At 41.8% G+C, this 14729-nt stretch overlaps 2 protein-coding genes across 3 annotated transcripts in view; both read right to left on the bottom strand.

Annotated features, from left to right (window-relative positions):
• Positions 1-353: 353 nt before the first annotated feature.
• On the bottom strand, positions 354-9087 carry smyd2a (SET and MYND domain containing 2a). The gene is made up of 12 exons (XM_058089695.1): positions 8803-9087; positions 7247-7310; positions 6963-7073; positions 6199-6259; positions 5120-5247; positions 4070-4137; positions 3838-3940; positions 3636-3746; positions 3090-3213; positions 2806-2980; positions 2572-2680; positions 354-1914 (listed from the first exon to the last, which is right to left on the bottom strand). The coding sequence occupies exons 1-12, from the start codon at positions 8973-8975 to the stop codon at positions 1831-1833; spliced, it is 1311 nt and encodes a 436-aa protein (XP_057945678.1). The 5' UTR covers positions 8976-9087; the 3' UTR covers positions 354-1830.
• A 930-nt stretch (positions 9088-10017) lies between these two features.
• The window catches only part of galnt2 (UDP-N-acetyl-alpha-D-galactosamine:polypeptide N-acetylgalactosaminyltransferase 2), a 46479-nt gene continuing 41767 nt past the window's right edge, over positions 10018-14729 (bottom strand). The window contains exon 16 of one of the 2 annotated variants that reach the window (XM_058088863.1): positions 10018-14209. In XM_058088863.1, the coding sequence (XP_057944846.1) occupies positions 14054-14209 (156 nt within the window). In that variant the 3' untranslated portion in view covers positions 10018-14053. The remainder of the gene's footprint in view (positions 14210-14729) is intronic. The other variant, XM_058088862.1, reaches the window with a different exon arrangement.

Genomic DNA, 14729 nt, shown 5'->3' with positions numbered 1-14729 from the left:
CGCATGTGATTGGTTGACATTTGTTTGTTGTCTTCGGTGTGCCACCGCGCGGCGATCCATTGTAACTGCTGACGATAAATAAAGGCGCGTATCCTCCTCGTTCATTGCAATAAATCATTTTATTGATTGATTGACTTTGACAGAGCGGTATCAATTCAACAATTGTAAATTGAAAATGTATTGTAATGTTGAACTGAACTATATTACTCATATTTTGTTCGTGTATTTACATAAAACATAAAAGTTGTAGGCTACACCACTGCAAACTACAACCGCGATAATGGGCGTATCGTTAATACCTCTCTGACAGTGTCAATCAAAACTGACATTTTAAGTGTCATTTCTTCCAAATAAACACCTCATTGACAATGGGTGTCATACCGTTTTTTTATTGGAATTCACTGACATAATACAGAAAGAGTGTCAGAATTGATCTGCATTCCATATTACTATAAACATTCATGCTTGACAAAGTAGCAACTTACATACCCAAAATGTACACATACCCAAAAATGTTTTTATTCGTGCAGCATTTATGTTGATTGGGGAATCTATTTTTTTGTGCCATACAGTTTCCCTTTCATGACATCATTGGGGAAAAAACAATTTAAATGCTTACTCCCTGACAGCCCTTAAATGTGATTTAATACTTTTCTTTGCACTGCAAAGAAGGCAGCAGGACAGGCACCTCAGTGTGGAGTCTTTTTTTAAAATACAGGCAGAGAGCAGTTAGTTGCTACAAATTGTGACGCCTCATGACAAGAGGTTTAGTTGGACCCACTGCTTAGAGGGAAGATGCAAAAGCTACTGATAAACGACATGATATTCCCATTTATTCCCAAAAGTATAAATGAGAGTTTATTGTCCTCCTGGAGCCAGCGCTTCTTTACATAATTTCCTTGAAGCTAGTAATAAAATAAATAATTTTGGTAGATTGACAAATGTTTAGACAAGAGGGAACAATAATACGCTAAAATACTGTTTGCTTTGCTTGACAAACAAGTAAAAATAGCTACACTTTTGCCCCAAAGCAACTCTGCCTCACTTCTGCAGTGACTATAAAATGACTCAAAGTACACACCATTAGCTACACATGCACAATAAACCTAACTTTGAAATAGAATATAAGTATACATCATCAGATGGGTTTATTATTATGCTGTACAATTGCACTGCATCATACGAGTATGCGTTTACTCTCATTAGGTTGTGCAGGTGTACCTAATATTGTGGCCAGACAAGTAACTATAACCCGTGGCGCTTTTGGTCAACAAGCCTTGTATAAAAAGAAAACAAATGACGACATGAATTATAAAACATGCAAACCTTAAAAGTACAGTCAAACAAGCCAAACACAAACAAAACAAATACTGACTCAAGAACAGTTTGCATTTTGTCTTCAGTTGCTACAGAGTACCTGCTGATGTGTTTTTTTTAATACCAGCAACCAAACAAGAATGAAAAGAAGCAAGAAACACTGATGTGTGATATAACTTAAAATGAAATATACAAGATTGTGCGGTTTGAACATTGGTTGATGTCACCTCCAGTCAAGACGCATATCTTAAGGTGCCGTCCCTCCAAAAGGCAGCTGACATGACAAAGCAGGGTCAAAAACCTTTACTGTTACAAATGACCATCTTGTTGGGTTGCTGATGAAGGTGTCGGTACAGTACTTATCCTCAGCCAAAAGCTGTGATAATAAAAATAATAGAGACAATTCCCACTGAGTATAGGTGTCAAAAAAGAGGTAAAAGATGCATGCCCATGCCATTAGGTTTTGTTGCTTTTGAAGATCTTCCGTCTCCTTGATCCTTGTTTTCCCCAACCTCACTTCTGCTCTTCAATTTCTCGTTTGACTTCTGCGACATAATGGTGATCTTTGCCATGAGCTACCTCCATGATGGCCAACGCCTGGACACAACACAAAGAGTTATTGTGACACTGTTTTTCACTATATAGGTACTATATTTGGGTACATGAGACTTCATTCATTCATTTTCTACCGCTTTTCCTCACAAGGTTCGCGGGGGTGCTGGAGCCTATCCCAGCTGTCTTTGGGCGAGAGGCAGGGTACACCCTGGACTGGTCGCCAGCCAATCACAGGGCACATATAGACAAACAACCATTCACACTCACATTCATACCTATGGACAATTTGGAGTCGCCAATTAACCTAGCATGTTTTTGGAATGTGGGAGGAAACCGGAGTACCAGGAGAAAACCCACGCATGCACGGGGAGAACATGCAAACTCCACACAGAGATGGCCGAGAGTGGGATTTAACTCGGGTCTCCTAGCTGTGAGGTCTGCACGCTAACCACTTTACTTCCGTGCAGCCCGTAATTTAGCGTTGTTTATAAAAAAAAAAACCTCAAAATGTGATGAGAATGCAGTCGTATTATAAAGAACTTTTTCAAATGACCAAAATCAGTTTTTCAGATGGCCAAGGGTGGGATTGAACCCTCGTCTCCTAGCTGTGAGGTCTGCACGCTAACCACTCGCCCGCCGTGCCGCCCTTACATGAGACTTGTATTCCTAAAATAGAATACAAACATAACTAGTGTATACCTTCTTTAGTGCTTTGACTCCTTGTGTCTTCTTTTCCAGCCCCAAATACAAGCGGCCCAGTTTCAGATACATGGACGCCACATTTAGGGAGTAGGCCGGATAGTGCACACTGTGGAGTAGTGCACAATGTAGATTATGCACGAGATGTAACTAAAATTCAGCTTTTAATATTTGTATTGTGGGGCATCTTGATGTCATCACAAGCTAAAGTAGCGGCAATCATTTCTGCGATACCTGTATGGGTGAACAATCTTCTCTCCATAGTTCATAGCTCCGTCCCAGTCCTGCATGTAGAGACAGACACCCATGGACTGATACATCATGTGCAGCATGTAGACGTTGGTATCTGCAAATATGGCACCCATCTTCTCCTGGCTGAGTTCACACATCTCCAGCAGCTCGCTCGGGCGTGCAAAAAGAGTCAAGGAACGGCGACAGGAGCAGCATGAAACAACTGAGGATGACTTGCATATTTAAAAACAAAAAAGGCAACACATGAGGATGAGGAAAAAGGATATTCTTGTAATGTTTCGCTCTTCTGAACTCCTCAATGACATTCTTGGCATAACGGACCATGGATCGGATTTCTTCTGGCTCTGGTGCTCCGGAGCTAAGCTTCCGAACTTCCATCTTTTCTTTGTCCTATAATGAAACAGAGAGCAACATAATAGGCTCCACTGACACTGACTGGCTATGTCATTGAACGCCATGCATCCACTTATCCTCATTAGGGTGACGGGGGTATGCTGGAGCCTATCCCAGCTGACTTTGGCTGAGAGCCGGGGTACACCCTTGACTGGTCCCCAGCCAATCGCAGGGCACATACAGTCAACTAATCATTCACATCTATGGACAATTTGGGATCACCAATTAACCTAATCTGCATATGTAGGTAATGTAGGAGGAAACCGGAGGAGAAAACCCATGCACACACTTTTGAATTGGAAAAGTAACTTCAGAGATAATTTATTGAGATGTACATACATGTAACTGGTGTAAACCCAGCCCTCTACCATTCCATGTGAATGGGGGAACTTCTATTCATTTCAACAGTTATCCAATACCTTGGACTTGGTGGTGCACTCTGTACACTGGCACGTGAAGAAGTAGGAGTCTAACAACCGTTCCATGCGGTCCTCTGTGGGGTAGAGCAGGTCGATGTAACTGTTGAAGATCTACAGAGAGGAAATCAAACAACAACATTAAACTTAATCGTAACTTTTGTTGTCGTACTTTGGTGGTGAATGTGATCAAGTAGCTGTGTACCTCCTCTCCGGGGCTGATCTCCTTCACTGCTCTGACCTCAGCCACTGTGCCTTTGTAGGTTACAATGACATTTGGACTGCAGCTGTGGTTCATCAGTGCTACACTGGAGGGAATCACATCAGTACGATGGGTGAGTCACGCCCATGGAAGGAACGTAATACCGAAAAATGACCAGTAGCCAAACAAACATGTATGCTAGGCGCAGGTTGGAAGATGATGTTTGCCTACGTACTCGGGAAAAACAGCTGATCCCAGATGTGAGAGCTCCTCATCTTCTATGGTGAAGCCATTGCAGTTAACCTGCAGAGAACAGCAAGAGTAAGTAAATGTCACACTCACGCTCCTAATCCTTGATTGTGTCCCAATTTGAACACTTCCTTACTTCCACTTGGTCATTTAACACCAAGTGTGGCTAAATGCGCTGTCAGTATCTGATGTTGCACTCAAAATGGTGAGTGCACTGTGCTGGACACTCACCACTCCCAACATCAAATCAAATCAACTTTATTTGTATAGCACTTTTCCTGCAAAGTCATGCAACACAAAGTGCTTTACAGAATTAAAAACAATTACCACAATTAAAAGGAAAAACAATTACTAAGAAAGCCCCTCCCTCCCACCCTCCATACTAGACACCCACACACGCACACACACACACACAATCACACACAGTAGGGAGACATGGCATGGCACTGAGGATCAAGGAAACCCAACCTTTGGGGCCGTCCACACTGGGAGGAGCCGCAGGCCGTGCCATCGGGGGACCCCCGACTCCGACAGACGGGCGGACCCCCACATTAAAGGGAGGAACCCCCAGCCGGCCGGGTCGAAGGGACCCAAGGATGGCACCCCCTCAGCAGACCCGACACAACCCCCAGTGTGGAGGACCCCCCCCCTGAGGAAATAGCCACCATCTTGGCGACGTAGCAGAATTGGAGGGACTAACTTGAAATAATGGTGGTAGCGAAGGCAAAGGAGGAGCAGAAGAAGGAGGATGGGGAGGAGAAGGAAAACAAGAAGCAGGAGACGTAGGAGAAAGAGCTCAATGACTAATGGTTTTGGGACAAATTGCATCCTCCAAGTACACTGTGCACACAGTACACCTATTAATGTGTACTGACGTAAGTATCTGATTTGAGAAACAGCAGCTGTAATATACGAGGGAACTTCTTAAGACGGAAGACGCACAAAAAGATGTTCAATCCAGTTCCTACTGGCCATTATGGTTACATGCAAGTCCTACACTGTTTCCAGTACTGTACTGTAAGTAAATGAAACAAACCTGTGCAAAGAGCTCAGTGAGTGCGTGTTCATTTGGGAGGTCGCCGATATGTTTGGAGTAGAAGTGGCGCAGTGCAGCGACGTCTGTCTGGTTCATTTCCTCCTTCTCACTGTCCATTTTATCTAAATCTGACAGAAGAAGCAAATGAGGAAAACAGATTTATTTTACACCTCTAAATATAAATGGCGATGACAGAGCTTGTATTCCTTGATATTGGCACCATTGCAGGCACTTGGTCCGCCGCCGAGTTAGGTCATGTGTTATTGTCAGTCACACAAATGAACGCAGGTTGCAGCTGCTGGTCCCTGAAGTGCTTTTGGTGTATGTGAAACAGGTGTGGCACCAAATGGAGCAACTAAAAAGCCCGAAACATACGCCCGCACGTACGCAACGCAGCCTGAATCAGCAATCAATCAGTCCTGTGAGCACACGTACTTTGCAATTACAGCACATCTTCATTTATTACCTTGCATGAGGGCACGATGAGGCTCACGTTTTAACATGAAATTACAGCACAATGAGTCTTGGGAATTAAGAGTCCCACTGCGCTGCAGATTTAGAGTGGAGGAGAAAAGCACAGAGAAAAAGGACTGGAGGCTACGGCGCAGCCTAGAACTAGAACACTGCTAACACACATCGCTATGTAACTAAGGGTGAATGGAGATGTAACTAAGAACACACACGTCTAAGTCATTCACATGTGTAATGGAGGGGTGTGTGAGGGGGAGTTGTTATTGTCTAAACCATTTGCATATTTAAATAAAGCAACACCAGTTTGGTTTCCGTTTATAAGGAAAAACTTGCAAGAAATTATCACATTTTCGACCCTCCGTCCTCCCAGGATCAGTACCCTTGGGTAAAATAGTGAACCCCCAGTTGCTCCTGATGCTACGTCATCAGAAGGTAAACATGCTAACAGTGTCAAAGCGCTTTACATTTCAATCAAATAAGTTTATAATAGTTTAGCCTTGGTGCTTTACTAAAGCTTTTCTATCCCAAAATGTTGTAATGTCAAGCATTGTCATATAATCTAATAATCTAATCATCTGTGGTGTATTCCGACACAGCTCCATACTTACGTGCTTCAAACTCCTTCAGCAGCAGTAGTCTTTCTGAGGGTGTGCGCTCTGTGGTGACTCGCTGCAAGCACAGACATTACCATCATTCAAAAGCATTATTGGAAATAATGGTGCAACAAAACAGTTTGCTGTGAGCTCATTGGAAACATTTCAAACTACATGCAGCAGCTTGCAAACAGCTGGAGAGTGGCGCTACCGACTACAGGCATTCTGGCTTTCACTTTAATTATGATCAACTATGTGGATTGTTTTCTAATTGTACGACTAGTCCCCTCTCGGGTCGCGGCGGTATGCTGGAGCCTATCCCAGCTGTCTTGGATGAGAGGCTGGTTGGTCGCCAGCCAATCGCAGGGCATATATGCTGCAGACAACCAACCGTTCACGCTCACATTCATACCTACGGGCAATGTGGAGTCTCCAATTAATCTATGAAAATGCTTAGTCTTATTGTAATATATATATGGATATACAGTCATTCCTCACTTATTACTGTTAATTGTTTATGCAAAGTACAATTCAATATTAATAAATTGAATATCTTTGTAGTTAGAGTATAGAAAACTTGTTTATGACATTCTAAAAACGTTTTTTTTAACATTATTAGAGCCCTGTAGACATGAAATAACAACCCTATGGTCACCTTTATGCTCATATTACTTAGTATAGTAGGCGTTATAAGCAATAAAAATAATAACTCGTCATTAGCAGAGGGAAAAAACAAATATAATGTATCGGTATATATATTTATTCATTCCAAAATATACCTGTTTCATGATGATTCTGGCCACTAGTCTGACCGTCTCCGATGGACACCAGTTCTCCCCGTAGGCACACATGGCAACACACTCCAGTTTGTGCATGGGCCAATCACCTCTCTGTGTGCATACGTGAACTCAATTAGCAACCGTGCAACAGCAAAGGAAACACAAATCAAGACGGTGCTTCTATATGCGTGTCCCAATGTGGGTCACAGGAACATTGACATGCAGACATTTCATCAGCACACTAATAGTCAACCAAGAGAGTAGTAGGGAAAAAGAGGTGTTACCTGACAGTCAACATTGCAGTAGTAGGCCTGCTTACATTTGCCACATTTAAATAGATCTTCTTTCCTGTCATGAAATACAGCGCATCATTGATGGGATGGGAACAGCAGGCTGGGTAATATTTAGACAGTGGAGAACTAAGTTGACATTATACATTTACTAAGATCTCTTGTTCAGAAAGAATGTCTCATGGGCACTGGACCTGGGAAGATAATAACTATATTTAATAAATATGATAACTACACTAGCATGTGCATGTCTGTTTTCCTCATCTCCTGCCTCCAAGCAGGCAGGAAGAGGTTTTCACTCCATGTATAGCTTTCAGCACCTTGGGGTGTTTGTTCTGCAGAACAACAGCATGAACAGAGTGAGCCCTCTACTTTGTCATATGATCTCTTTGTCTCAGTGGGTGGAGGCTGGGTGCTAGCATACACACAGAGTGCAGATGAAAATAGTATAATTTATATAATGTTGTACATTTTTGAGATTTCTCCATTGTACTCAATCTCATCTCATTTTGTTGTCGTAATCCCAATCTCATAGACATAGACTTTCATTGCACAATAACACAGCAGTGAAATTGCCAACGAAATGTCGTTGCCTGGCTCCTGTGTACTAATACATAATAATGTGTAGAATAAATAGATTACATAAAATATGAACAACAATGTACAGCGTAAAAAGTAATTTGTACAAATAATTTAAATAATTTAGAATAAATAACAATAATTTCAAGTTTTGGTTGTGCGTGTGGGCAGGTATTCCTAGTATCTACTATTGAATACATCAAACCAAGTACAGTACTTGATGTGCAGTGAGGGGCTTTGTAAAAACACATTATTATTATAAAGTTCAGCTATTTTCACATTATATTGTGTATTTTTACTGTTGTTTTTGTTGAACTTTATATCTACCAAGTCCTGCGGGCCAATCAAAATCAAGCTGCGGGAGAGAAAATGGCACTTAAGCCACAATTTGGACTCCCCTGGTGTAGTGAATGAAACAAATGTACAACACAAGCACCACACTGGCCTTCCCTTCTCCACTGCTGGGACACATGGACATCTATATATAGCAGCCTAACCTTTCACTGCTCTACAAACCTTAATGCAGCGTGGGTAGAACGTGTGTGCGCGTGCGTGTATGAGAAGAGAATGCAAATTATGAATCTGTAAAACATGACTGCATTGGATTTTGATATAGTTTTTCCACTCACACCTTCGGGTTTGATCTAAGAACCTTACTTTTAACACCTATTTTAATGTTAATATGTGAATCATGAAAACAGTTTGTGACTTTAAGACGCAGCTTATGATACAAGGTGAAAGATTGTTACAATACTAGGTATATTGATGATAAGACAATGCAGTGATACCAGGTGACCTACAGTAATGCACCACATTGGCCCATTTATTAAGGTCGTCCAGGGGTTTAAAAGCAAACACAGCTAGGTTGCCCGGGGTTGAAATGGGCACTTTTCTGAATTTGTCCCCCTTAAAGAGACTTTCAATTAAAAATTGTGTAAAATACCAGAGGTAGCTGTGTATAGAGCCGTTACCTGGTGAAGCAGTGCTCGCAGTGCGCTCCTCTCTCCGTCTCCGTCAGCACGTACGAGTAAGCTGGGCAAGCGAACACCAACTCTCCCACCGCGAACTGCCTCAACGCCCGGAGGCCTCGACCCCTGTCTGGGCTAAGAAACCGCTCTGTCCCATCTATACCTTCATTTTTCATGGTTTCCCCTTCTGTTTACTGCTTCCCCTGCCACACAGCCACCTGTCAGGACTGTTTGCTACCGACTGAGATACGCTTCTGGTTTGAGCCTCCACCTCTTTTTCTACGCTCCATACGTGCCGCTCGGTTGCTGCCATCGCCCTCTGCTGGTCAGTTGGCATAACAACAGCACAGTCTTACCTCTTCCAGATTTTTCTTTTTTTTAATGTTTGTCACACTTTAACGTTTCAGATCATGAAACAAATTTAAATATTAGTTAATGACAATACAACTGAAGATAAATGCAATTTAAAGTACATGGTCCTGTGTACCGAGAGGTTAGCACACAGGCCTCACAGATAGGAGACCGGAGTTCAATTCCACCCTTGGGCATCTCAGTTTGCATGTTCTCCCCGTGCATGCGTGGGTTTTCCCTGGGTACTCCGGTTTCCTCCAACATTCCAAAAACATGCTAGGTTAATTGGCGACTCCAAATTGTCCATAGGTATGAATGTGAGTGTGAATGATTGTCTATATGTGCCCTGTGATTGGCTGGCGACCAGTCCAGGGTGTACCCTCTGGCCCGAAGACAGCTTGGGATAGACTCCAGCACCTTCCGCGACCCTCATGAGGATAAGCAGTGGAAAATGAATGAATGAATGGTCCAGTGGTCGAGTGGTTACCACAGTCAGGAGTGAGGCCTGCAGTTCTTTTGTGACCTCTTGGATGAGTCGTCGCCGCACTCTTCTAATTTTGGTTGGCCGGCCATTCCTGAGAAGGTTCACCAATGTTCCATGTTTTTGCCATTTGTGGATGGTGGCTCTCACTGTGGTTTGCTGGAGTCCCAGAGCTTCAGAAATGGGTTTATAACCTTTTCCTCACTGATAGATCTCAATTAATGTCAGTTGTCAGGTTTTAACAGGGGGGAGCAATCACTTTTTCCCCACACAGGGTCTTGCAGGCTTGAATTTTTTGGACTTTTTTGTGTTGTGGCCCTGCGATTGCCACTCGCCCAAAGTCAGCTGGGACAGAAAATAGATGTACAAACGTAGAAGAAAATACTCCACTCTGTTCAATGTACTGTATGTATACAAATGCTTTTATTTAAGTTAGTCATTTCTCCTCATTCAAAGTCTGCAGTGTCTATAAAAGAGGGAACAGTTAGAAGCGCTGTACAGTGTGACAACAATACTAGGAACCTGCGACCGAGTACACTGTTCGTATATGTACATCATGTACACACATTAGGGTGTAGGTATATACAAAAATATACACTTTTACACTTGCGCGCAGAGTTACCACCTTAGTAAGACTCAAAGTGACATTTCTCTCAGTAAACAATTTCTTCCTTTCAGTGATTGTAAATGTGACTACTGGTTGATGACAGTTTAAAGTGGTAGGCAAGTTTTGATCTTTAAACCTTGATCATGTCCACACAATTCAAATAAATGACTGCATGCTTTGGGTGCCACAAATGTTAAAACATGAAACCACCAAACTGAGAGGTTTTATACCCTGTGAAAAACCATTCCCATTCAACCTCAAAGAAACTTTGGCACATGGTGCTAAAGATGTAAACATTTCATAATCTAATCCAAATCTGTTGTTGCAATTTTGTCCTTTGTTTTGTCGAGTTGTTTTTTTTGTTTTATATTCACACTAGTTAAAGAACAGCAGTCTGTGTTGCCATGGTAATTCTGGTATGTGCAAAACAGTTAATAAAAGCTATTTATAACAACACTGCTTGAGACTGTGTGTTGGTTCTTCACAGGTTTTGCTGGCTTGATTTCTTTCAGTGTCTCTTCCAGTTGCTACTTTATGCCAGGAGATGGCGCTTAAACCTTGTAAATATCCCACAGGAAGCCTGAATCCAAACGTGCAAAGTAGGACATTAATTATGGACAAATTAGTCTGCAAAAGTACATGTAGACTAGCAGAGAAAATGTTAAAGGAAAGTATGATTTATGATTTAAAAATAATTTGGGGGAAATATGCAAAATGCTGCACACGTCTTGCTTTTCAAAAGGTATTATTACTGCAACCTACAGCTTTTATTCCCCTACATCTTGAGTGGGGACGTCACCATGGCAACAAGATTAACTGAATGACTTCCTCCTAATATGACTAATGTGGGACTTCGCTTTTATTTTGCTACCTAAAATACCAAACTGATGTTTAAAAAAAGAAAACTTCTTAAGATACAAATAAATGTACAGTGTATGTGATAAAAATTGTCCAGGTTTAAATAAAAAAAAAAAAAACACTCAATTTGAAACCTCCATCAATCAATCAGTATTTGGGCATTTTGAGTACAGTACAATATGGTCACTATAGCAACACGTGCAGCCTATCAAGTGTCAGGATAGGCTCTGCATGCAGGCTAGCTGCAGTGTCAGCATGGCCGCCGTGACAAAGGTTTAAGACAAAGGCAAATAAACAACAACAACAAAAAGATGAACAACATGAACAGCTGTCTCCGCCAGATTCTTAACTTAGTAACAAAGTGTGAGAAAGTGGTTGCCATTTCTCTGCAGAGTGGAAGTAGATGTAAAGCGTGAGGTGCCAGAAGACTTAATGAGGGGACTTAAGAAAAATAAAGACAAAATTAATTTTTCTGTATTGATTTTTAGCCTTATGTTCTCTTGAGGGGCCAAAAAAACCCTGTGTAGACTGTTCTTGTAGTTGCTATGATATTTTATACTGGTAATACAAGAAATTATCCAATGCTTAAATAACTTAAGTGGCTCATTGAGTAGAAAACCTTTGTTACATCACTTACTAAAAAAAACTATTTCATTCAATTCAATAGTTCTTATATTTATCTTTATCTTTGGGGATTTTATTCAACACTACATTTAAGTTGTGATGCCATTGTTTATCCCTGCATTTAACTCATGAATACCGTATTTTCCTGACTATAATTCACACTTCAGGGTTGTCGATGGTAATGGAAGCTAATGGGTTGTAGCAACTCCTGTCATTCAGTGATGTGGAATTAGATCGGGAGCTTGGTGAACTTGCTTATTGGATTTGGTGGCTTGTTATGTTAATGTGCCTACCTAGTCAGCCTGTTGTTATTGTATAGTTGATGTGTTATGTTACATATACATACATACCTATCAGACACCTATTTGCTGTGTGTGCTGGTGTGAAGTTGAATAACTTGCCTTTCCAAATTAAATGTCTGTTCTTGATCTTGAGTTCTGTTGAATAACTTTATAAATAAATACTACATATGGTCCAGTATGGTTCTCATGTTTTTTTTCCCCTCTTCATGACGCATTATTTGACTAATGCGACTGTTCTGAAGCAACTCATACTCCGGAAAATACGGTACACAGCTCATCTCAGGTGTAAAAATTTGAAAGCATAATTGCAGGCATCATTCTTTCTTTATAATACTGTACAGATACAGTGCTGTGCAAAAGTCTTCAGCCACCATTTTGTTTGTTTCTTTCCGCTTTTTCCCTGATTACGGGGTTGGATTAGTAATGCTTTTATAGCAATACTTCAATGACCACATATACCTACAATAACACTTGAGAGAGCAGACCCCCACCAAGGCTCACCATTGGAAATATACGTGGAATGTATCTGTATGCCAATCTGTTAGTTAGCATGCTGCTTCCTGATTACTGAGAATCGGTTGTGTAAATCTTGTCGGTCTCTCTATTATACCTGTGAGGTCATTAAAGCAAAGCTACTGTAGTGGCTTGAGACTTTTGCACTTTTGATTATCTCAATGAAAATGAATCTATGAGGGAAAAAACGTCATCAAAACTAAAGCCATACCATCCTTGAAACATGCTGACAAGCACTGTTATTAACACAAAAAAATGTGAACATGATTCATATAAAACCGAGAGACCCGTGTTGCGCTCACAATAAATCTCTGTTGCAGCGGCGGTTTGAGTTGGCCCCGGCGGGCTACAATAAATAAAACACATCCTGATAAGTGTTGTTCACAGAAGCCCGTCAGCCTCAAACAGTGGTGCTTGGTTAAGGTCACTACAGGTCAGGGCTAGAATAGAGAAACTAATATGAGATGGTGGTTACAATAGAGATTACCTTATTTATTCCTGTTACCTCTAGAGAGAGAGAGTGCTGCAACAGTAAACAACACAAATTCAGTTAGATGTGGTGAGGAAAATAAAATCGCAATGCAAACAGAAGTTGTGTAAAACGCTCCCCCGGGGGGGAGAAGAAGAGCAGCAAGAGTAAAGAGAAGACATCACATCAGTCCTCTAGTGTCCTTTGGAGGGTGTTCTTTTTTTTCTTTTTCAATTTGCTTAGAGAGAAGTAAACAAAATGAAGCTGCTAAGAGATTTGTGGTGTGTGTTGTTGCTTGAAAGAGGAAAATAAGCATGGTAAAGTGCAGCAGCCACTGCTGCAGCCTGAGGAGAGACCACAACCCTCCAATGTTCAATGAAATCCTCCAAAACTCCATTGCCTGCTGTGGAAATCTCCTCTTTAACTGTGAGGGAAAAGAAGAAAATTCATTTTTTTCCCCTTCACTTCATCTCTGCTGATCCTGTAAACCCATGAGATTCAAACACAAGGAGAAAAAAGAAAAACACAAGTTGGTTTCCTCCGATTCAAAGGTTCTGTCTCTGTGTGGGGGGGGAAAAAATGTTCCCGCAAAAGCTCCAGAAATAAACAATAATGAAAAAGATCAATAAGAAAAATAATTACAAAATAAAACCACTAGAGTCCATTTTCCCCAGCATTCAAGAAAAGAAAAGCCTTGAAGAATTCACACGTTATTTAGCCTTGTGAAGGGTCAATGACAAACACACTGAGGTATGTAGTCGTTTGGATGGAAGGCCTTCGTTATCACCTTTATCCTCATCATCAACTTCAGCGTTCCCAGCACTGCCCCTCCGACTAACAGTCACTTCCTGTTTAAGGTCTACAAGGGCCTCCCTCTGTTTGTCTGTTTTCATGTTGGGAGGGGTTGTAAAAAAATGACCTCTGACCTGAGGAGGACCAAGATGTACCAGTTCATCCACCAAAGTTTGTCTTTCTCGTCCAAACCTTTTAAAGAGTCTGTTGGTGTGTCCTGCTCTTCTCTTGGGAGGGCACGGGGGAGGGGGGAACCCCTATGACTGTAAATTGAGGGTGAACTTCCACTGCTGGCTCAGGTTGGGGCTGCACACCTCCACAGTAAGACCCCCCATTCGGGCGCTGCGGCTGTCCAGACACAGGTTGCTGCCTACGTGACGGAGCTTGGAGTTGGACTCGATCTGCTCCCATTTCTGCAGAGTCAGCAGAAAAAATAGACATGAGTGTTTTGTAGGCATGGATATGCAAGTGCATTGGAGAAAAGAAAAAAAATATTGTACAGTGGAACCTTGATTTACGTCAATCATACGTCCCAAAAGTTGTCCCGATGTACAAAAACAGTTTCTCCCATAGGTAATTATGTAAATCCAACAATATGAACAACAAATAACTTCAGAGAATAATTATAGTTTACATATAAAATAACTGGCGGCACGGTAGTCGAGTGGTTAGCGCGCAGACCTCACAGCTAGGAGACCAGGGTTCAATTCCACCCTCGGCCATCTCTGTGTGGAGTTTGCATGTTCTCCCCGTGCATGCGTGGGTTTTCTCCGGTTTCCTCCCACATTCCAAAAACATGCTAGGTTAATTGGCGACTCCAAATTGTTCATAGGTATGAATGTGAGTGTGAATGGTTGTTTGTCTATATGTGCCCTGTGATTGGCTGGTGACCAGTCCAGGGTGTAGCCCGCCTCTCGCCCAAAGACAACTGGG

The sequence above is a fragment of the Doryrhamphus excisus genome, chromosome 12 (genome assembly GCF_030265055.1).
Source record: "Doryrhamphus excisus isolate RoL2022-K1 chromosome 12, RoL_Dexc_1.0, whole genome shotgun sequence".
Classification (NCBI taxonomy): domain Eukaryota; kingdom Metazoa; phylum Chordata; class Actinopteri; order Syngnathiformes; family Syngnathidae; genus Doryrhamphus; species Doryrhamphus excisus.
The sequence above is the reverse complement of the archived record's forward strand: the minus strand, read 5'-3'. Positions and strand labels throughout refer to the sequence as shown.